Source organism: Meleagris gallopavo, chromosome 6, assembly GCF_905368555.1.
Source record: "Meleagris gallopavo chromosome 6, MGAL_WU_HG_1.1, whole genome shotgun sequence".
In the NCBI taxonomy this organism is placed as follows: domain Eukaryota; kingdom Metazoa; phylum Chordata; class Aves; order Galliformes; family Phasianidae; genus Meleagris; species Meleagris gallopavo.
This window is the reverse complement of record NC_139409.1, coordinates 19582385-19607567: the sequence shown is the minus strand read 5'-3', so window position 1 is coordinate 19607567 and position 25183 is coordinate 19582385. Positions and strand designations below refer to the sequence as shown.

At 39.5% G+C, this 25183-nt stretch overlaps 1 protein-coding gene across 1 annotated transcript in view; it reads right to left on the bottom strand.

Moving 5' to 3' along the window:
• Window positions 1-201: 201 nt before the first annotated feature.
• Window positions 202-25183, bottom strand: part of ST8SIA6 (ST8 alpha-N-acetyl-neuraminide alpha-2,8-sialyltransferase 6) — a 45394-nt gene continuing 20412 nt past the window's right edge. Inside the window, exons 5-9 of the mRNA XM_085227327.1 lie at window positions 21988-22132; window positions 18275-18387; window positions 15946-16038; window positions 12413-12885; window positions 202-8030 (exon numbers count right to left, since the gene is read on the bottom strand). Of these exons, the coding sequence (XP_085083453.1) occupies window positions 12417-12885; window positions 15946-16038; window positions 18275-18387; window positions 21988-22132 (820 nt within the window). The 3' untranslated portion in view covers window positions 202-8030; window positions 12413-12416. The remainder of the gene's footprint in view (window positions 8031-12412; window positions 12886-15945; window positions 16039-18274; window positions 18388-21987; window positions 22133-25183) is intronic.

The following is a 25183-nucleotide window of genomic DNA, read 5'->3' as shown; positions in this document are numbered from 1 at the left end:
AGCTAATTTTAGAGAAAAATTGTGATTTTTTTCTTGTTTTCTTTTCTTCATTTGCTAAAGAAAAAATAAAAAATAAAAATAAAAATTCAGGCATTAGAAGTAACAAAAAAAAAAAGGTTAATTGCACTGCCATACAGGAACAGAAAAGACTGAAGTTATTATTAAGACTCAGGAATTCAAAAAGGAAAAATAAAATCACAATTATGCCTAATAAGTCTTTATTTCCAAACAGAAACTGCAAAAATATTCTATTACAGAGCAAGTAACAAGTGCAGAATTCCAAGTATGCATTATACCAGTGAAACCATTGCCTCCTTGACAAAAAAAAAAATCATTAGGCACTTAAAACATGAAAACAAAGCATAACATGAACCAGCTAACAGATGTCTCAACAATACAACTTTATCTCGGTTTTCTGTAATAAAAGCACACACACGTTTGAGGGGCTTTCTATGCCTCCTCCTAAATCCTGCGTAGAGACACTTCTATGTTAGGCTGCACACACACTACCCATGTGCAAACAGACAATATCAAGTTCACATCTGAAAACATTAATAAATTCAGCACTGAGAGAATTTTAGAGACAGCAGCTTTTTGGAAACAGCAGCTGCAGAGCCTGTGCTAGCAGCTCCACACAGTTTGGTGCCTGAGGAACACAACGATACCAGCTCCAAGCTGGGTAAGTTCTGCTTGGACAATGGCATTGAAGAGATTGGAACAGAAATGAACGCAAAAAGTGCAACTCTGAGAGACAGTGAAACCTCTGGGAAAGAAAAAAAAAAAAAAAAAGAAAAGAAAAAGCAGCTACTGTGGAAATTACATTTTGACACACCTCTGAAAAAGAAGAAAACATGCACTTGGCATCCCTTAGCAGTAGCTCCATGTAAAACCTCACCATTTACCAGTCTCCTTGCTTGTATTTCTTGAACTAAACCAGCAAAGGTGGTGTGTTAGCCCTGCTTTAGAAAGGTAAATCTACGAAAACTTGTAGAAAACAAAAGACTAATGCAAATACCCTCCTAGAAATCAGTCAGATACCCTTACAAATGACTTCAGTTGCATTATTGTTATTTTAGGGGTGCATCAGGAAAAACACTGCCAAGAAGTTGAGGGAGGTGATCTTCCCTCTCTCTCAGCCCCGGAGGAGGGACACCTGGAGTGCCGTGTCCAGTGCTGGGCCTCCAGTACAGAGACATGGAGCTACTGGAGAGAGTCCAGCAGAGAGCTACAAAGATGAGCAGGAGACTGGAGCACGAGCACCACTCAGGAGGAAAAGCTGGGAGAGCTGGGCTTTATCTAAACTTATAAATATCTTAAGGGAGGGTGTCAAGAGGATGGGACCAGACTCTTCAATGGTGCCCAGTGACAGGGCAAGAGGCTACAGGCACAAACTGAAATACAGCAAGTTCCACACGAATATGAGGAAAAATTCCGTACTGTGAGGGTACAGAGCACTGGAAAACACTGCCAGGGGGGTTGAGCAGTCTCCTTCTCTGGAGATATTCAAAACCCACCTGGATGTGATCATGTGCAACGTGTTCTAGGTGTCCCTGCTTGAGAAGGGGGCTTGGACCAGATGATCTCTAAGGTCCCTTCCACCTTCAGCCATTCTGTGTCTCTGTGTGTGTGGTTATATAACTTTCCCTGCAGCTTACTCTGATAGAATAAAATACAGTGAATATTTTAGAATAAATTTAATTTAATGCTTGAAGAAAAGAACATTAAGAATATTAACATGAAGAATACATCTGAAGCTACTATATAAATGTGCATACAAAACACACAGAAAATTCAGCTACTGCATTTCAATTTCACAAGAATTTAGGAATGATTTGTACCATAAACACTGTAAAAAAATACAATGAGAAGTAGAAAGGTTTTGTTAGGGAAACAATTCACAGCTGAGCCAAGAGCTGACAAACCTAGCAGGATGCTGACTTGCTGTAACAAAACCTTCCCTTGTCAGGGACTAAACACTGAAGGAACTAAAATCCATAATCTTGTCTCAGACTAGAATATCCTGTCCTGTCCCAGCCATTAGCATTATTCATTCTGATGGCCTCTTGCCACAGTGCCATGATTTAATGGTGCAATCATTAAAATACTTCCATCAAAACTACTCAGTTTTTTGAGTTGTCTCACTCAATGGAAAGCAGCAAGAAAAAATAGGAAGAAAAACCGCAAGACAAAATGGTATCAGGTGCAGCAACTTATGTGGCATATTATACTGCTACATCTACCTCAGAATTTAGCAAAAGGCTAAATAATTGATTATTTGATGCAAAAAAATGCAAAAATGTAATTTCTTCCTATATTCAACAAGGAATAAAAGAAGCTCTAACAGTTCTGGTATCTGCAATAGAGAAGCACCGTCACGGTGTTTTCCTCCTTAAATCAGTATGTGCCAACACTGGCCACTGAAGGGCAGTTAGTACTCAAACACACACACAGGGATGTTAGCTCAGTAAACTGTCATACATCACAGTAATAAGTATAATTAATGCATGGATCCTTGGTCTATAGCAAATTCAGACTGATGTAATCCTAATGGTTTAAGTTCTTGTCTTATTGCTTACATTCGCTTGACATGAAGAATGTGCAGAGACCACTTCCCAGCTGGACTGGTGCACGGCCACCCAGTGACAAGGGGTAGTTCCGTTGTGAGCCAAGGCTCAAAATAGGAAGGTGTTCTGCAATATGACTTGACGAAAGAGACTACTAAATAATAGTCATAGTGCCTTTGTTTAGTGCTGCAGATGTTTTCATGCTCTGCTTGGCCATTATTATAATTTAGAGCCAATTAAGAAACACTTAATATGAGCCTGATGAAAATCTGGAACAAAGCTTAATAAATATAAATTTCTCACTCATTGTGCCCTATAGCTGAAAGCCTCAAATGATTTCTCCAGAGTATCCCAAGAGATCATCAGCCTTTAAAACTTTCAAACTTTGAAATTCAGAGAATGACTTTCCTCCCTAAAATGATACAATCTGAAATCAAGAGAGCCAAGCTTTATGGAGTAAAAACAGGTCTTTGTTGCTATTCTTGGAGAGGAGAAAGACCAGCTGCTGAAGCATCCTGAGATAAAGGATTACCTGGCTGTGAATATTTGCAGCTAAGACACATTTAAGCAGCAAGTGCATGTGTAAGAAGTTTACTGCTTCCAAGGATTACAGCACACAAGTGACTAATCACTGTTTCAAATAAAGTACTTAACAGGATAGTCCTTGGGCTTGATATTGCACATATCTGTGCACACAGGTGGACATGGGCTTTACAGACCTGAGAGCCCTGGAGGCACAGCTGTGTACATCTTCAGGATCTTGCTCCACAGATTTGTCACATAACAGAGAAAGATCTCCAAATTAAACATTCTATGAGCGTGGCCATTTCTGGCTGCTGTTCCACTACTGAGTCCATGATGCATCAAGTTCTATGTAATTAACTAAGGCAAATTAACAGATCCAAAAATTTGCACTGTATAAAATCAAATACTACATAGCAAAAGGATTCTTTTTTTTTTTTTTTTTTTTTTTAATCTGGTAGTTTGGGGAGGCCACAGAAGATGCTGGATCACTAAGCTTCACTTCCTGAATCGGACAGGATAGAGAACTTTGTCAAAAGGGACAAGCTGCCAGATGTTTCACTATCATCCAAAGGATGCGGAATCAAAGTGAGATTAACTGGTCTCAAAACTGCCAGACCTGCTCAGCCCTGATCTCTGCAGATGTTGCATGAGATGAGCAAAGACAGATGTGCCAATTTGTGTGCAAGATTGTGCAATCTTACAGCTCATGAACTGAGAAACAGTATTTCCAGCCAAAGTTCTTCGTTACTGAACAGACTAACTGTGGGTGACCACTCTGTACTGCTGACCTGCCCCCCAGGAGCCTATCACATCCCCAGCAGTGCCAGCTCCCAGCTTAGCTGAGGCTACAGGGGACTGCTGGGCCTACTCAAGAGTTGTCTGGCACCAAAAGGGCCCTGCTGTGTTTCCCTCCTTTGCTTTGACTCTGAGATTCCCATGGCTCTGTTGGCATGAGCCAGTTGTCTTTGTTGCCAGGTTAGGTTTTGCCAGCTTGAAGTGCCAAAATGGCACAGTGCCAGAGATCACATGGAGGAAGGGATGAAGCGCAAGAAGGGGACTGGGCCGCACAGCCAGCCATCACTGCTTGAGTCGCCATGGAGCTACAGCCCAGATTTTAGCAGCTCAGGTCATGCAAGGTGAATATCCCACCATGCTGCCTTCACAGAGCCTGAAAGCCAAGCAATCTTAAGTGCATTTCACTATGCTGTGTGCATAGTAGCTTTTGATTCCTGGCCACACAGACTCACTGCAAACACCACACAGAACTACATAATGTTCCCCTGAGGGAGACGAAGTAACCAGCTCCTAGCAGCACAGGACCCTAGAGGAAAACGCAACACTACTGATTTAAAGGAGAAAAAGGAATAAAAGCAGACAAGCAGGCTGTAATCTAAGGATGCTGTGAACTAGTCATGTGCAAGGACACTGTCAGCCTCTGCAAAGGTAAAGTGGAAATATTAGCACATTGTCTGTGCTTCTATCTTTAGAAAACTAGTTAATCTCTGTATTCACTCCACAGCGTGTGACAGCACTGGAGGTCCACAAACCTGAGAAATGATTATTCCTCAAATGGAGGAGAGAAGCTGAAAAACCTTTCCTAACCTTTGGTCAAGAGTCCTTAATCAAAACTGCTCTTGGCTCATTCTTGCAAAAATGTCATAAACATTCCCAGCCAGGTACAAACCTTATTTATTCATCATTAACCTGGCACAGATGTAAAATAAATGAGAAATAATTTGTTCAGCTGTCAGAGAAAACCTCTTTTACCGCAGTGCCTGGGATTCAGCAAATCTTCATTAATCTGACTGGACCTTGTCACACAGAGACACTGCTGTTAGCTTGCCTGGCCTGTGCACAAATTAACAAGAAGTAGCCATCAAGCACACAGCAGCAAGGTCTGTAATAAAACCAAGCGCAAGATCTGCACTCCTCTGATGGGAAGTGGATGAGATGAACATCACAGAATAGCTTCATGTCTGGAGCAAGGCCTGAGAAAGCTATATTAAAAACACATTCTGCGCTCCACATAAATCACTGGCAGCTCAGAGAGCATAAAGGAGCACGCCTTCAGGTCACTGGCAAGTTTCAACTTTGTTGAAAGCACGAAAAAGTCAAGGTGTCTGTCCATCTCACAGAACTTTGTCTGCTCTCATTTGTGACCGATCCATTAAATCCAGGGCTATAAATATTGGTCAGGGATCTACTGCAGCTGCCTAATTGCAACCACAACATCCACGTTACTAAACTAAACTAAAGCTCCAGCAGGTGCTTATTACAGCTTGAAAATTACAGCATTTCAGAAAATGGAACTCTTGCCTGGACATAAAGTCTACTCTGATTTACGTGGCAAGAAATATTCTGGAGCACAGAGGACAGCTGTATGGCTGCGTTAGCAAACACTCCTTGTCTCCAAACAGAACAGTAGTTCTGACTCTGAAACTCTTTAATGCTCTACTGCACATGTGGCACTGATATCTCCCTGGGCTGAGCTCAAGAAGATGGAGCCAGCCAGGACAGAAGAAAAAGAAACAGTTTTGGGAAGGAAAGAAAAAAAATCTGTGGAGTCCTCTGAAATAATGATCCATACGCTGTAAAGAACACAACACAACAAGAAGGAGGAATTGCTACATGGCTGAGATCACCCCCATTGCATGACACTAGGCAGGAATAAGACTTTGCTTGAGTACAGGTATTTTGTCTCCTGGATGAAATATGAGGTGGTTCTCAATAGGTTGTTTTTATCATGAAGTATGAGTACACCACTTCTCACAGCTTCGTTACACTCAGGTACAGTCTACATGAGTGATTTATGGCATAAAAGAGCTCTTCTTGCAGTAAATTTGTCTTCTATTTGTAATTGGGGTCTTGCAGCAGGCAATCATCCACCACACTCATAACGTGGATGCAAGGTCTTACAGCAGTAGTTCTGTATGAGTGGCAGATGCCTGTGGCCAGAAACTGGCACAAATTCCACTGCTCGTGAGGACAAAACATGGATGTGTGGTGCTGGAACCAGAACAGTCTCAGTGAATAAAGCCCTTGTGCTTGCCTCTTCCAGCCACCAGCTGGTAAGGCAGCTGTGCCCATCAGCTCAATTAGGACATCCTTGCTTCTCTTAAAAGCCCTACTGATATTCAATCCTATACTTGTGTATCTGTGGTGTCATTCAACATCCCAAAGCACTATCTATTTTTTTACAACCTTGTTTTGCAAAAAAAATGAACTTGGTGCTGATGTATGTAGCTGAGTTTAGGGCCACTCTGGGGTAGGAGTAGTGAGATTCTGATATCATCTTGGAAATGGATCAAAATGCTGAACATGGACCTGCAATGATAAAGACTGATTCAAATATTTCTAGGATTATTTATGTGGTTATAAAACTGTTGCAAGTTAAGCTGTCAAATATTACAGCAATATAGAAATGCTCTTATAAGATATCAGTCTAAAAGTATATTTTATAAGGTTCAATACATTTATAGTAGGTTTTTTGGATGTTTTTTATTTTTGCACAAATAATCCTCAATGAGTGGAATACTGAATGCTCTGTAAACTATCAGTTGATTGGGGATTTAGTGCTACTGCAGTAAGATGAGTTTTAGTAAGGAAAAACCTAATAGTATCTGACTAAAAGGATAGGAAGGACATTCTATCATTGAATTGATCATTCAGTAGACTCAAAAAAAGCCTCTTGCAAGAGAAACTGGTTACTACAATTTTTTTTTCTGCAGTAAAAAAGTATAAGCAGTAATATACTAGCAGCCACAGCTAGAGGAACAAGTGCCTGTAGCTCCCACTAACATTAATGTGAATCTTTATTTCACTTGTGCTTGTTGCAGAATGTTGCTCCGCTGGACCATATGGAAACTTAAAGCGCAAGAACTGCATGGGGTCTTAATTAAGTGACTGTAGTTTTTTCTCACATGCCCCAGTATAGGAGAAGAGTTGGGGTTGGCTCTAAAAGAAACGTTCTTCTAACAATGCTCAATGCAGTTTCTTTATCAGTAGTCACACAGGGAAAGGCGTTATGCTAGATGAAAACAAAACAGAAAAAATGCTAAGGCTGGTATTGATTATTTTTTCTTGTGAATAGACCCTCATGTATGTCAGCACAGATATGGATCTGGGATTGCAGGAATGTGTGCAAAGTCATGCCCTACCAGGACTCCAGGGAATGCAGATGAAACCTAGTTGATTGTCCTCATTTGTAGCTGGACTGGACCTTAGACAAGAATACAAGCAAGAAGAGGGTTTTAAGAATAATTATACAGCTCTGGTTCGTCAAACACTTCTTCACAAAATTAACATAATGCACAGGACTGATCCCATTACATCCACAGCATTACTCACTGGCCACAAAATTAAAGCACGTGAACTACTTGATTATCTCTAACCTGAAGGATTTTTTTTTCATTTGTGCACCCTGGGACAAACTAAGAATGACTTAGCTCTGAATTAATAACTCCACTGTAGCTCTTCTCATCACCTTTCTCATATAGACTAACACCAGTGTTTACAGGACTGAGTTCTTAACTGAAAGCATTCACTACCAACCTGGGCAGCTACCATACAGTGACTATTGCCCGTGTTCCATGATATTGATTAAACCAGAGACCTTACATCAAAATAATTTAATGATACTTTAAGAAAAACATTATGAATGTTATATATTGCCACCATCCTGAGATTGTGCTTTGCTACAATTAAAACCACAGTCAGAATTTTCAGAATTTACACATAAATGTTATTTTATATTTAAAAAAATGAATACTTAAGAATTGGAAATGTAGCAATCAATGTGTGAAAAATCCCTTCCTTTTCTCCCCAAATGTCAAATATTTATCTATTGTAATAACGCAGTTTAATGCTCACAAAATCACATCAGATCAAATCCAACATCGAGGTGCTAAGATACACACAAATTGTCTCCTTTGGATCATCACCCTGGAATTAAAACAATAAAACATGTTACTGATATTATTAGTACAGTAGGAAAACCGCCTTTTATCTTCAAACCAGCCAATAGCTTACATGTATTTCACCTTCTGCATGTGCTTTTCAGCTTTATTACAAACTGGAGGTTGCTGACATTTATTACACGGGCTCACAAAAGTCTCATGGCTAAGCTGGGCTGCCAGTGCCCAATCTAGCTCAAGCATCTGCTTTTCCTAAAGGAGGAGTGCTTCCTTTCAGCACCCCACCTGCACCACCCTCTGCAGCCTTCTAAACTGAACAGGGCTGGGCGCAACCACATCCACTCCTCAGCTGAACACGGGTAACTTTTAAATTATATTATCTTAATCATATTTTGAAACAGCTAGAGAATGAATTTATTCTGCTTGTTCAACAGCCTAGTTCTGCTGCTGTAAAACAAAATAAAACCCTCGTAAATCTGTACAGATTTTTTTTCCATTTGATTTAACATCTAATGCAAATTCTAATCTGATTTAATCTATTTTTTTCTTCTAATCTGGTGGGATTTAAATAAACAGAAGCAACTTATCTCCACTTGTTTCCACATTATTCTTAATGCACTTAGCTCAGTGGCTGAACACAGAAATAAAGTGCGTAAAAAAAGCGATGTGGCACAGGTACTAACGCAGAAGACCTTTCTTCTAATGCTGCACAGATCTAATAATTTGATGCTGGATAATATTTAGGGAGGCTGAAATTTAGCTGCCTGGCAGGGGTCTAGATGTGTCTTTATTTTCAAAATGTGATATTTTTCTCATTAAAAGTAAATTGCGATGTAGCTCATGTGTCTCCCACTGCGACACCGCAAGGATGAAAGAATTCCAGTAGAATTTAACCTCATATTGGCATCCTACAGTTATAAATAGGCTATTTATAACAATTATAAATAGATTCTTTATAACAGTATTTATAACTGATTTGGAACTTTTAATATTAAGAAACTACTACATGCTGCAGGGTGGCACAGTTTGATGAGAAGAGGATCATAAGTAAGGAGGCAGGCAGTCACCTGCTTTGCATGATGTTGCCCAGCTAGCTCCACCCCAACTGGAAGTTTGGGTGGCTTCTCTCTCTGTCACAAATAGGTGGCTTTTCTTCATCTGCTTGTAATTAAAAGCCCAGACCCAGTTGTTACTTTCCAGGTAACACACACTCGCACTCACTGAAGGTTCAGCAGCCCTTACTCTCCAGCCACCAGCATTCCCCTGCTCAGCCTCTCCTCCTATAGCACTTTCTGCTCAGACGACTGAGCACTATTCCTTGCCCCGGGCTCGGGGAGTCGCAGTTCCATTCTTATTCACCATGTTTTTTTTCTGCTGAATGACTCCTCTTAGCAGCTGCTTAACGCTGCTGTGCTGTATGTCAAAGCAACACATACTCATCTTCCCCACTGTCTCTTTCCAGCAAGTAGAAAACCCGATGGTTTCTCGGTCAGATATCGTTTGCATTTTAACCAGGCTTCTGAGCCATCAAATTTTTGCCAGTCTGATTAATTTATCGTCTGACATTTTTTCTAATCAGATTTTTCTCTCTATTTTTAAACAGGATTCAGGCCATTTCCCCTCCCTGAGCCCATGTTTACTTGAAGCTAATGACATGCCTTTCAGGCTTATCAGGTTAAAGCAATGAACAAACAAGACTTCTTCCTTCAGCTGCAGGGCCATAACAAAATGATTCTGTAATTTAATACAAAATAACAAAGATCATTATTTTAATTACATTTTGAGATTTTGCTGATGTCCCATTTCCCATCTTACAATCTGCGATAGGTATGCATCTACTTTAGCAAAGACACGCATTTCTGCTGAGTACACAATCTTAACAGTGCAGGAGTGGATATCAAGGTTGATGGAGTTTCCCACATTGCTCCAAACCAGTTCTAAAGGACTCTCACACCTGACAGTCCCTTCTATCCAACAAGCAAAGTATACCTCTGCAATGGCAAGAATGGCAAGCAATACTGCCGAAAATATTCATTAAAATGCAGGTATGTTCTCCCTGTGGTGTTCCAGCATCTGCTACCTGCTTGCAACACAGGTGCTTGCAGCACAGCACTTCTTATTCATTCACTTCTTATTTATAGCAGCAGACTTGTGTTCCAGTAACGTGTGAGGGAAATTCTGCCTGAGACTTTTGTGGATGCCCAGTGATATAAAGAAGCTTCAGCTACCCCACTAACAGGGAAGAGTGGGAACAAGAATAACATTAAAGAGAAACTGAAAAGAGAAATGAGATTGTTCAATTTTTTGAAAAAGTCATCTTCTGCAAAATATACTCATTATAGGATTTCAATTATCTCTTATATTTGATAATAGTAGCAGAATGATAGCTCATACTGAACACATTTAATTTCTTTTTATTAAAGGACTAACTTTTCTCTCTGTAAATAGAAGTGATTAACAGAGTGGAGAAAAATCTTGAGGCAGCACAACTTATCCTTCTGGTTGCTTTTTCCTTTACAGCTCATTTTGTAAATTTGACCACAAAAGTCATTTTCAGTCTGCAAAGCATGAACAGCATTTAATTAACCCATACAGATGCTTAAACATTTTTGTGGCTTCTATCTGCTTCTCTGGATGAAAAATTCATAAGGAGCTGCCTTCCATTTTCCTGTTTAGTGTAGTTACTACAATTAAAATTACATGGAATGTCTCCAGTGATTTATATTGCAGAAAGAATAAATACAATGGAAACTGCAGGATATAAATGGCTTGGCCACTAAGAAAAATACATTATGTATTTCTTAACCTTTCCAACATGTTGCAATCTTTTACAAGCAAAAAAACTTACCTTAGCATACACACACATCTCCTTTTAAATAATCTCCTACCATGGGCTACAGACAAGAACGGATTCACCAGATAGGCTAGAAGGGACTAGAAACTATTTTATTTTATGCTAACAATACATGAAAGCAGTTTATTTTTCTACTTCTTCAAAGAAACTTACACCATAAAAGGTTGTGCCTTTTTGGTATTAGCAATCAGCTAGTTTAAAACTTAGCAATCCCTGACCACAAACCAACTGCGAATGTATCTTTGACAGCGTGTCTTCTAAATAGCATCAAAAGGTACTTTCAAATATATTTCATAACTGAGCCATAAAAAAAAGTCTTTAGCTTTCAACCTTTCTGGCTTGAGCAAGCTGATGTTATTTTAACTTATTTAAATAAAAATACAGTAGTAAGATTACATCAGTCCAATTAAAGTCTACTGCATGTGGTGATTCTACTTTACAGTTCACTTACTATTATATTAACTTGAACCCTCTGGGAAAACAGAGTTGAAAGGCAAATCTGATGACATATTTTGAGCTTAGAAATTAGCTTAGAAAAATGAATTAGCTTAGAAAATGAGGAAAGTATAGGCACAGAAACAAGCTACCCAGGGCAGTGGTCATGGCCCCAGGCCTGCTGGAGTTCAAGAAGCTTTTGGACAATGCTTTAGACATTGGTTTGCATTTTTGGTGGTCCTGTTTGGAACCAGGAATTGGATTCAGTGATCCCTGTGGGTCCCTTCCCTTGAGACATTTTATGGTTTTGTTCTAAGTATCTATACAAATAGGAAAATCAAGATTGAAAACATGCAGACAAGTATTTTTAAAGTCATCTGTAATTTGTATGTGGTAAAATGATTCAAGGTCAGGGGCCAGACTGTTTGCCGCATTTCTTTAAGGCAATGCACAGAAGGCAGAGGACCAAGGGGGATGGAACAGTTTGAAAGAACAGAGAAGGTATGACACTTCATCCTGTATTTGTAACTTCCAGATTCTGGGCTGCCTCAAGGTAAAATGCTCAGCAAGATCTGCTGTAGTGTATGGCAGCTTCTTCATTGCTGTCCACAAGCTGCTCTCCAGCCCAGGGCTGAGACAGCATATTGCTCTAAACATATTTTTCCCTAGTGAGAGGGAATAAGAGCGCATACATGTTAGTCCTACATGGGGCCAACTTAATCCTTTAGCCTCTGTATACACCTGGAAATACTATGTCAGGATTAGCTGTCATCTCTTGTAGATTACAGTGCATGACTGCCTTAAATAAAGTGATTCACAAAGGAGGTTGGTTCAAACCAAACACAGGTTGGTGGAAACCTTTACCTGAGATGAGAAGACACTACTGACTGACTGCAAATTGCAGTGATAATGTGTTATCTTCCCATCTTAAGTTCACACATAGAAAGCATTTCTCAGCTCTGCAGTACTTTGTATATATTATCCAATATTTCTCTTGTTTACGAACACAACATTTATTAATTGCAAGGTAGAAATGTCTCCTTAAAGAAGAGTACAAAACTGAAAACCAGTTTTGCTTTGACACATGACTTAAATAAAGACATTTTAGGAATGTGACCTACCTTTTTAGTCTGATTCACATTTACCAAACTGCAGCTTCAAAATGCCTTTGCCATGAAGCTGAAGGATCTGGTTGTATTCTTTGGGCATTGCATGGAAACCTGGTTTGGGCAGCTGGTTGTCGTAATAGTGGTGGCTGATTGGCATCTTCTCTGTGGATTTTGAGAAAGGCCAGAAGCCATAAAGCTTCACATTCTCACACAGCTCAACAGCAGCACTAGTGATCATAAAACCAGATGACAACCGGTAGGCTTTCACACCCTTAGTTCTCCAGAACTGGGCAAGACTTTTCAGATAAGTGGGGTGAAAAAATATTGCCCTTTGGGTTGCTTTGAACTCTTGCAGAGTATGATAGACTTTAAAAGAAGTAGCTGTGTTGCTTCTGAAGGAAAATGCTGGCAATAAAAGGAAAGCATCTCCATAGACCGCAACATTCTCCACAAATTCTGTCTTCTTCTCATTTAGTTTGTTGTATCTGTCAAGCATAATATTTTAGAAAAAGAGTGAATAGAATACACTATGAAGTAAATATATTACAGACCAAAACTGCATAACTGCACTTGCATATAGGATTCGTAAACCCTTCTGTACCAGTTCAGCCTGTCTACACTGTGAATTTATACTGATCTGTTACATCTTGTCACATGTGCTGTAAGGAAAAATCTGGCTCTTTTGTATAATAAGATCACATTGCATATGATTGATTTGGCAACACAGGAGTTACTGGAGAAGAAAAATTCACAGCTAAGGAGACGAGGACCTGTTTGCAGAAGTGGCTGATTCAAAACATTTTGAAGGAGAATTCAAAAACCAAAAATGATACATCCTCTGCTTAAGAATACTTCCCTAATGGTATGTACTGCATGTATCTGTGAAAAGTATCTCTTCCATCAACATGTAGATAATAAGCCCTCTTCAAACCCTGGGTGTCTGCCTTGTGTGGAAATACTATTATGCACATGAGCAGTCTTGAAGCACTAAAGATGAGTGGGTGCACAAATTTTGCAGGGTTTTAGTTGCTTTTGACATGCTTTTAAAACAGCTGAAATATAGGCATGTCTATTTATCTCCTTTGACAATAACGGGAACAATGGTGCTCTAATTTCACAGGTGAAGAAGATTTATACTCGGTTTGGTTCCTCAACAGTCAGCAAAGAGACATTTTTCTCATCATCAAATAATGCAGTGCTCCCAAATACTGAACTTTACAGAGTGATAAAAGACACAAGGGTGCCTCTCAATTAATTTACTTTATAGATCTTAGTTGTCTGAATCATCTGAACATATGGCACTTCCAATTCCTTTGGGTTTCAAAACACTGAGTCCTCTTTTTTTGGCAGCTACCCATGTGAGCAGTGCACTTTAACCTTTTATTGGCTACCAGAGACCACTGTTCACAAATAGCTCTATTTCCAGAAAATGGAAAAAGTATTTTCATTTCTCTTTGCAACTTGAGCACGTTCAAACTCTTTTCTCATGCAGAACAACACAGAGGACAGCAGCTACTGCTATTTCCAATCAAAACTCTCACTGTAGTTAACAACTGCCTCTTGCACAACTGAACTCATGGAAAGAGAGAGACAACCAGTCTCAGTCTGCAGGGATTTAAACTTACAGTTTCTGCTTTTCAGAAAAATCCCATTACCAGCAGACTCTGAAACACGATGAATGAGACTCTCAGCCTTTCCTGCTCAACCTAGTCCCCTATGCATCCAAGAGCCATGTAGTAAAAGCAAGCAAGAGTCCCAAGCTTATTGCTAAGGGTGAACTTCTGGTCTCTCCTCCCAGAATTATCTTTGTTTTTACTCAGTGTAATATGTATAAAAAGCCTTCAGGTCAGAATTCAGATGTCTGTAGTTCCTTCTTAGCTTGAAGCTGGAACTTTCTTTCCCTTCAAGCTATAAGGTGTAGTGTAGCCCAGCTTAATTAGGACACACAATAACTGTGCTTGTTTCCTGCAAGATAGTCTGTTAACTTTTTGGCTTGCCTGGGCCACATTGAGTGAAGAGGAATTGTCTTGGGCTGATGTTTTGGTTGTTTCTGAGTGAGTAGTGTGCATTCAAGGCCAGGCCTGGTTGCCCTGCATGAAAGAGATGACATGCCATGCCATGATGGCACAGCAGGGCATGGGGTGGGCCACAGGACAGGCTGGGCTGGACTGCATGCAGTCCAGGGGCCAAAGGTTGGACATGCCTGGAGTTCAAGAGGTAACATCAAACTAACTCAGTACTGAGACACAGAAATCAAAGTGAATGAAGTAAAAACAGGACTTCTAGATGAGAAAAAAAAAGATAGCTCTGCTCTGTGTTGCTTCCTTGTCCTTTCCTCTTTCTAAAGCTTTAAAAGTTTCTCTGAAAATTTAAATAATGAGTTTTTTTTCAAATCCTAAAGGATTTGTTAACTTCAAGGTTGCTTAATTTGGCTAAAAAAAAAAAAATGAGTGTACCTGTGGCAGGGGGCTATGATCAAGGTCAAAGAAATATTATAAAATCATAGAATCACAAGGTTGGAAAGGACATACAAGATCATCATGCACTAGGTCAGCAGTCACCAGTGAAGTGGAGTCACTGAACCAACTTTTACTTCTCAGACTTTAGTGCACCTCCACTAACATCAGTGAGCTAAATCTATTTTGGGGCAAGCTACAATTCATCTTCATTTAAGTTAAAAGGGCTGGGTAGCCATCAAAGCAGTTAAGACTTATTGCAAAAATTCAGTTTATATCCTGAAACAATGGCAAATGCCTATTAGTCATTTCTATGCTTACTGTACCTTTCCTTCTGTCTTCTAACAAAGGAAAAAAAAGTCAAAACAAGCTTTGCCTGATGTCCATTTGACAAATACTGATATAACAGACAGTGAGACACAGTAAGATCAGTAAGCAGCAAATAAAATGCCACGGCAGTCCTTTTCATAGATAAGCTGCAGCTCCAGACTGCTGAAGATGTCTGAAGATGTTGGATTAGTCAGGCTGGCCTTATTAGATTTTCTTTTCATCAAGGAAGTAGAAGAAACTACTGAGAAAAGAAGAGTGACCAGTGTGGAATGAAAAAACAGATTGCAGAAGTTGGGCGTCCATTTAGAAAACATCCTGCATCAGAAAAGCTCTTTAGCATATTAACTAGGAACATGTGTTTACAGTCCTGCTGATAGAGCTGGACACGCATTTCCAAGCTTTCCCAATTTATTATTGTAATTCCTTTCTTACATTATGTGGTCATAAAGGTCATGGAAGGAAAGGAAGCAGCTTGGGCTTGCAATCATCAGTTTTACTTGGTTATAAAGTTTAAACTGGTACCAACCAAGTAACTTGCTAATCTGGGTACTGCTGACTCCTTTCTGCTAAAAAAAGACCAAGCATAATAGACTTCCATTTAGAATAGTACATATTTTACATGGGAACTAAAGCTCATTAATGAAGTAATCAGTATGCACTGCTCTCTATGTTGTTATCTCAATGGATTTTTAACAAAGTCTAAATCACGTCAAGCAATTATATAATATTGCACAGAAACGGAATTTCAGTATTACTTACTTCTGAGCTATGATACTTGGATTAACCGTCACAAGATTTGTTTTATTGCCAACATCTTTGCTAATGCTTCCCATTGTCGGAGGGAGGTTACACCTGAAATTGAGAAACATTTATTTAAGCAGATGCCTCACAGTATTTATTTGCAAATTCTTCTGTCGAGCAATGACACTTTCACGCAGCTCCCAGGAACCCCTAAGTACTTTACAAATATTAAATAAGGCTTACAGCACTAGCACTTTTAGTAAAAATAATAATTATTATAATAATCTACTGTACAGATGGTTAAAATAGGGCATACAGAGCTCATTTTCATAAACCATCTCACAAATCAGAGGCACAGTTAAAATCCTGTAAGGAGACAGTCTATGAATGCCCTACGTTACTGCCTGAAAATACTGCACCTCTAGCCTAAACCATGCATTTAATCTGCATAGTTTTCTATCATTTCCCATCTAAAAAGACTGATTGATACCAATCCCTCAGTTGGCACAGCAACGCTGATGGCTGTTTCATGAGATAATAGCAGAACTTGCTCAACTGCAGAAAGAATGGTTTTGTTATAAGGTAAAGGAGGTATTCTTTTGAAGTCACACCTTTAGGTTTAGCATGTTAGTATACAGAATTCTCGCGTATTAAAATCAGTTATCTAATTGGAAAGATATATTACTCAAAGTCAGGAAAGGAAACAGTCAACGAGACCACGTGATTGGTCATCGTTGAGAGAAGTATTTTGGTTAGTGTTTCCTTGCAGAAACGACAATCTCTCACTTGCACTGAAAGAGTGGGCCAAATTTTGCTCCGAATTTGCCTTTTTTTTCCACATTCTACAGAGGGAGCTGAAGAAACAGGTTGAGGCTCAGAACAACTCGATCTAACCATAGATGTCATAGGAAGGCTTAGGTTGGAAGGGACTGAAAATGTCATCCAGTTCCAACCCTCTGCTGTAGACAGGATCATCATCCACCAGATGAGGCTGTCCAGGGTCCCATCCAGGCTGGCCTTGATTGCTTCTAGGGATGGGGCATCCGCAACTCAAGGCAGCCGTGCCACTGCCTCAGCAGCCTCCAAGTAAAAAATTTCCACAAAATATCTAACCTAAATCTCTCCTGTTTTAGTTTAAAGTCATTTCCCCTTGTCCTCTCACTATCAGACCATGTAAAAAGGAGGTCTCTCTCCTACTTTTAAGCTCCCCTCAATTTCTCGAAGACCACAATGAGGTCCCCCCAGAGCCCTCCCCAAGTTAAACAAGCCCAGTTCCCTCAACCTTTCTTCATAGGAGACGTGCTTCAGCTCTCTAATCATCTTCATAGACTCCTCTGGATCCACTGCAACAGCTCCACTCCCTTCTTGTGTTAGGGACTCCAGGCCTGGAGGCAGTACTCCAGATGGGGCCCCACAAGGGGCAGAGTAAAAGAGGACAATCCTCTCCATCTCCTTGCTAGCCACCCCTCTTATATGCAGTCCAGGATACAGTTGGCCTTCTGGGCTGCCAGCACACACTGCTGGCTCACATCAAGCTTTTCATCCACCAGAACCCCCAAGTCTTTCTCCACAAGGCTGCTCTCAATGAGTTCTCCCATTCTGCACATCTGGGATTCCCTTGGCCCAAGTGCAACACCCTGCACTTGGCCTTGTTGAACTTCACTAGGTTCCCACTGTGGGCCCACTTTGCAAGCCTTTCCAGGTTCCTCTGGATGGCATTCCTTCCTTCTGTTCTGTCAACTGCAGCTTGGTGCCATCAGCAAACTTACTGAGAGCGTTTGATCCCACTGCATGTTGATCATATCTGTTCATTGCAGAGCAGTTGGACTAGATGATGTTTAAAGGTCACAGATCCCTTCCAACTCAAATGATGCTATAATTCCATGAAAAATTATTTAAATCTATGCTCACAGATGGTAAGACAAATACTGGGACAGTTAAATAACTGCATTAGTGACCCAACTCGTGACTAGATAAACCCATTGGCAAAAGTAAACATGGTATTTAACAACAGACTTGTTTTAATTTCAGAGACTTTTTTTTACTATCTTCTCCTGATTTAAAAAAAAAAAAATTTTTTTCTTTCCTTAAGGGTGCTGATTGAAAAGAAATATCACTTTCTCAGATAATCAAGTTTTACACTACTGGCAAGGTATCCTTGTAATTTTGGATTATATATCTATCCCTAAAATCCCTTTTTTACTAAGGAAACAGAGTCCTTAAATCTATAAAGCTGGAGGAGTACTCTTCACGAGATAGATCTCTCATTGCTACAAACTGGCATTGGCAAGCTTGCTAAGCTTGTAGAAATGTCCAACAGCTTTCAGAGAGATGAAGCAGCTCTTACCTAAACACAAAATCAGAACGATCGATTTCAGCTCCACAGCTGGAATTTTTCAGAATGCCTCCATTTCCAACCACAGCACAGTTCTTGAAGGGATAAACTGAAAGAGGAGAGGACTGCAAACAAATAAAAAGAGACAGTGCATGCTTAATAAATTTTTTGACTGTTTCTTTGTGCCTTCAGTCACTTGTCCTTGCAGCTCTAATCTCGTAAATCCCAGTGAAAGCATTCACCATTTAGCAGACTGCATTGCCAGGCACAGACGGCCAGAAGCCAAAAACAGTTACCAACAGACTGAAAACCGCTACTTCTGTCTTGGGAATTTTGATGGTATAGTGTCAGACGGTTAAAACGGGATGAATATAATTTACATTTGTGTAATGAAAAAAACCTAGTACTGGATTGAATCTGTGAAAAGCTAAGGAACTAGCTCCTACTGAAGATAGCTTCAATTCTCCCATTTTCCTTTACACTTAAACACACTGGGAATTGTCACATTGTCATCGTCTATGTCAGCTAATAGAAGGTAACTCTGCAAATGCGTATTATTTTGTAATAAGTTGTTTTTTTGTTTTGTTTTTGTTTTTTGTTTTTTGTTTTGTAATACTAGGTTGCTGTCTTGCCCTGGGGAACCTGAAAGAGACCTTAGTGCATCCACTTGTGAATGAGCACAGATCACAACTTAGCAAATTAATGTAAATTGTTGATTATTTCAGTTGATATTAATTTAGTTGGTTATTATCCCACAGTCTCAGAAACTTCTCATACATCTCATTCACTCCCTCCGCTATGGGAGCCATTCAACAGAGAAGGCCAGCAACAAATCTACTTCAACTGCAGAAACTGAATCTACATGTAGAAGTGAGTCAAAACTTACTTACACGAAGCATTATCCCTCCTCATATTCTCATCAATTTGCTCAAAAAAAAAAAAAGCATAAGGGGGAACTGTTATCAACAAGGTAAAAAGAGCAGAGAAAATGGCAGATGTCATGTTGCCTGGCAACGTATCATTAACCATGTTCAAGTATCCTGTTTAATTCTGAAGACAGTAGAAAAACACAGAGGACAGAGAACTGTGGCTAGCCTAGCAAGCGTACATTAAGAAATACTACACTTTTTCTTTCATTTGGAACCACTGTCACCTCCTCCATTTCTTTAGTGATTCACAGCAGCATAAGAAAGCACTAGACTCATCACACACATCAGAATTAGATAGGACATTCTGTCTTTGAATTCCTACAACAGTTACTCTGTGCTGAGACACAGGTCCATGGGGAGGAAGAGAGATTTTCTCCATATTGTTTAAGTAGATTTGCAACTTCCTCCATTGTTTCTTTCATTATCATTCCAGAACATTGCTGTAAGTCTGCTGGCATATGATGACGGTGTGCTCCATTCAAATTTCTGTCACAGATCGCCAGCACCTGACATCATTTGATCTTGAGATAACTGGTCATTGTCTAGGTCAATATTATATATCATCTCCAGCACAGCTAATTCCCTCAGGTACTAGATATGTTTCTCCACAGTGGTTCCATTTGCCTGGGAAATGTACCATGTCTTCCTTAGGGTGAAGGTTTGAGTCCCTTATCCAATTGTTTTGTTAATGATTCCTTCCCTAGAAAAGGATCCCAGTTGCCTGGCATTTATGCCCACTAAGACCAGGCAACTGGCCCCATTATTCCACACTGGAGCAGGCAGCTGACAATATGATCTCCTGGATGATGGCTGAGGTCTTTTTGCACATCTTGCAGTTCACCCACAATTAGGGGTCAGACTGTTTTTGTCCCCTTTATGAATGCTGATTCTTTCTCCTCCTGTCCTTATGATAGCTCTGCTTCATTTTCTTCCATCCTTGTTTAAGTTTCTTTCCCTACTAAATGAGTTGGCTTTTGTAGCCATTTATTTGCCTTTTATATAGAGGCAACTAATAGTGGCACAGGTTGGCTCTCTAGTTGAACTACAAGGCCTGTTAGAGGAGATGGAGCAATAGCTGGGCCTGTTCAAATCCAGGTATCTCTTTCCCTTTAGGGTGCTGTAAAGCGTTGAACAGGTCTCAGTAAAAATGGACCAGGTCCCAGCACACTGCAGTGATTTTTGTCTCTCCAGGATTGCCAAGGCAACAGCATACGTCTTCCAAATTCATCAGGATTCTGCAGTTGTTCAGGGGTGAAATTCCAAAACACTGTGGGTGCCCACTGCTTTAGGTACCCACCCCTTTAGGTATCAACCTCCACTCTCTGCCACTATTAACTATCCAGGTTTGGGGCAGACCTTTGGAGGATTTTCAGAAACAGTTGTTTAACCTTAAACAAAACCTGAAGTACGTTAAGTAGGCATAGCATTAGATGCATACTGATTTGAACATTACCACTTGTTTCCACCATAGCCTGGCTCCCTGAGGAGACCAAGTAAGGAGTGAAATTATTAATAGTTTCCAAGATACGGTTTCCAAAGTATGAAGACTACTGAAATATCAAATACAAATATCAGATTAGTTTCACAACCAGTGTTACAGAAAAATGATAACCTTAGTCTAGCCCCCAGAGATGGCAAACAGTGCAACAGGGATCGTATATAGCAAGTAATATGGTTCCATGAAAAAACTCTGACAGATCTCCAAAAATAATAAAAAAAATAAAATTGTGACCAGCAACTATTAAGTTACTGTCATGCTTGTTACAGTTTTGTTTTAACAAGCTCTCATCAGACCTGTTGTCATCTCAACCCTTCAAGCTTCACACTGGTTTCCAAAAAGACTGTTGAAATTTAATCCAACAAGTAGCTCAACACCACATAGTCATTTTTTCACTCCTCCCCAGGTAGAATAAGGAGAGGACTAGAAACAGCTAGGGGGTTGAGATAAAAAATTATACAGAAAAAGAAAACAAAAATACAAGAATAACTAAATATACATATATACAATTACCCACCAAACAATGCTCCACTACCAACATTTGCCAACCAACACACAGCCAATCCGCAAGCAGCAACCACCCCCAAAGCCAGCTCTGCACCCATGCTATGGAATAACCCCAGACCTAATTCTGGCCACCTCTTCTTGCTCTGTCCCACCTCTCTGCTGCATCATAAAGGCAGTGGCTCTTCCTCACTGAGTGGCCCGGCTCAGCCCTCTTAGCACTCAGAAACAACCAAAGCAGCAGTGCAATATTAACAGTGTCAGCTGAAACCAGGACACCTTTGTCTGGTTTCTAGATCTTCTATCTCTGCTAAAATACCCTAGCTACAAAATCTAATTCCTTCGCTCAGTCTATGTTTCTGGCTGCAAAGACTTCATCTCACCATCAGATCCCCAAAACACCCTCCACAAGTGACAAGCCTTAGCCTTCAGGAGAAATAGCATGGGAATACCAGGAATATGAAATATAGCTCAAAACTGAAATGTATTTAAAAAATGAGAATGAAAAAAAAAGCAACCTTCCTCAATTCTTCAGCCCTGAATTCAGCTGACTGCCATGACAGGCAGCAGCTTGGGTTCTGTAGTAACTCTACCCACAACCAGATCTATGATGTGCTGTTCATGCCTATACCACTGGCAAAGGAAGGCTAAAAAGAAAGTCACACAAAGTGAAAGAGGAAAAGCATACAGGGCGAAGGGGCTCTTCCAGAGAAATAAAAGAAAGCAGTTCTATAACTATTTCAAAGTATACATAATACTGTAATTATAATAACAGGGAAGGATACAGTTCTTACCACAGGCAGCATTCTAAAAATGTCTTCTGTAATGAGGATGGTCTTTTTACTGTCCACTTCATAACTCATGTTACTTCCCAGTGGGGTGTTGTTTTGAGAAGCAATAAAATTGTGAACTGCATTACAGCAGGAAGCTAACTCTGACCTGAAAAAAAAACAAACCAAACCTGCTCAAAGACAGGCAAATAAATAGAAATGAGGTGGTAGAGAACTAGATGAATGAAAACCATTTCTATCTAACTAAGCACCAGAAGTCTGTATGAGCCCTCTATAGGAATGTCATTTCCCTTCACTTGCAAGCCCAATTTCACAGCAAATATTCAGAAACTAATCAGTTCAAGAGAACCTTCTCTTGAATGGCAATTATTTAAAGCTGTAATTCCTATAAGCTAAGTGTATTTCACAACATGGTTTCTGACATAATTTGAAGAAAGGACAAAGTATTTCAAGCAACAAATGTTTCTGTAGATTACTAACAACTAGAGAAAATCTTTATTTTCCCAACAGTTGTTCAGGTGTTGTCTGCCTTGGGTATCTGCAGTCATCAGTTCATACAAGCTGTTGTACTGACAAAAAAAGATTGTTGTAAAGACAAAAAAAGATTGTGAAATTTCATTATGAGGAGATTTTCAGAAAAAAAAAAAAAACCTACAAAATACCTGCAATATTCCAGAAAAATTTAAAGGATTCAGTCACAAACAGTGAGGGGATATTTTATCTATGCTTAGTTATGCAATCCTTTATAATGGGCAAGAAATTACCTTACAGTACTGCACTGGGGGCTCTAGAACAGTGGATTTCTCCAAGTTGCTGACAATCTGAGTCAATAGCACCAAAGTGCAACGAGGCATATTAAGAATTACTGCAATCTTTTAGAAAAGAGTGATTAAATATATCCGAAACAGAATGTGGTGAAGGGATATGCCACACTGACGAGCCCTTGAACTCTTCATAAATACAGTATGTCATGTATGTCTAAGACAATGAAATGCAAGGTTGAACCTGAAACCAGGGCTGAATATGCAAAAAGCATAATAGATTTTTCAAACAAAACATTTGGAAAAGGTCAACCATAAAAACATAACAAAATCTAATCCAAAATTAGTTTCCTCTTACAGGAATTCTTCAATCTTTAGGAAAGTATGACATCTGCAAAGCACTTAACAGATTCATCCATTTCTCCACAGCGTCACCTATTCCTATCTCTTGTCCAAGCCTTTTTCTTTTTTGAAATGGAAATAAGTCTCTGATTTTACCTATGGTCTATTAAACATGAAGCAAATGTATTCTTAAATCACACAATGATCTCGGAGTTCTATGTTTTTTCATATATACTGGAATAGAAGATTTCAAAGAGTACAGTGGAGTTATTGATCTGTTTAGTGTTAGGAAAGCTATTGATTATGTTGTGGTGTGAGCTTATGTAAGCATAAATTGACCTTGCAGGGTATTACCTTTGTGTTTGGACTATGTTTTGTTGCAGTACACAGATGTGTTAAGCAATACTGTTAAAATTTGTGTAACATACTAAAAAATGTTCCTTTCAAGTAACAGTGGGATCTCATCACCTTCAAGAATGTTTCACACCCTTTTCTGAAGAGATAATAAAGCGGGAAAATGTTAATAGATTTTGAGTGAAATAAAAAGCAGGAGTGTAAATTACAGGACTAGGAAAATGGGTTGAATTCAACTATTTCTGTCAAGATCTAGGGTTCTTTTGGCTTTTTTTTTTTTTAATAAAAACTTACAAATATATTGGTAGGACTGAAATATCATGCTGGCTAAATTGTGATGTAACATCTGGATTTTTAAAACCCATTTTATATCCAGGAGTTTCCCTTTCTCTTCATTTTCAGTAACGAGGGAGGGCAGAGCCTACAGCTCTCACAGTACAAGACTGCTTGTGAAGAACTGTTTTATTACTCTGCCAGGCTTCAAGCTATGCAAGATAGCCCAGAAACACAATGCCCAGAGGCTCTTTGAAACACAGCATCTGCTCAGCCCTTCTCCATACCGACCCTCCCTTCCTCGCTACCCATTTTGAGGGCTTTTTAAGCTATTTGCTAGCTTCCAGCAAAAACACGAGTTGCAACTATTTGGAAGAACTGCAGATTATTTCCCACCTTAGGAGTACAGCCCAAATTAGAATACATCAAGCTTAGAAGTCTGTAAAGCAAAGGGATGTGGAAGTATAAAAAACAATTACAGCTTACACCCAATTGGGCTCTGTAATTTGTTGCACTAATGAAGCAATTCTTTTAAGTGGAAAACCTTTGAAGAATACTAATATAATAATTAATATTCAAGTTACCTGGGGAACCTGAGACTCTACTGACTGCAGTTAGGAGAGCCTTTGCAGAGGAAGCCACCTAACACAAATTTTGTCTGGAGCTTTAAGAACAGTGCTTCCAGGCAGCTGTGAGAATTTCTCTATTAGCCTCCCTTTTTCATGCTAAGTCATTATCAGCCTTTTCCTTATTATTAATTGTTATGATTATTACAGAAACACTGAGAGTCTTCAGCCCCCAAAGAATTAGCAAAGATTTCAATCGACATAGAACAAGTGATTGTAAGAAAGAAAGAGCTGAGGAGATGAAAGGAATCACAATGAGAAGTACTGGATATAGTACTTAGTGAACAAATGGGTGGTTGTAAGTCCATTAAGCAATAATTCATTTCTACAACTACACATTTCTACAACGGCACAGTTTTCTTGCGCACAATATCAGAAGTGTTAAATCAATCATATCGCAACTTCCAAATAAGAGGACTGTTATCTTCTCTGAGGTACAGACAGCCCAGCTGTGCTCCAGAATACTTTTAGAAGTCCTTAAACATTTTTGTTAGAGTCTCTGTTACTCACCTTACAAGTCCTGTTGCCTTCAAGTCTATAAAAATATATATGCATGTTAACAGGATAGGATTTTTACTGAAAAGCAATGGTTAGCCCCATCAGAACTCTGAAATAATACACAAAACCCTATAATGCATTCAGTTTAGAGAACAATGATCTCTCTGCTGTTACTGAACCAAATTTTCAGATTGTAAAGCTGAAATATTCATGACCAGGCATTATGCATCAATTGATAGGATATACCTATCTAATCAGGTGTGACACAAAGAGAACTATTAATCATTTAGAGAAGAAAATTCACTGACAATGGAATTGTTTGGAGCTTTGAAAAAGATAACATGG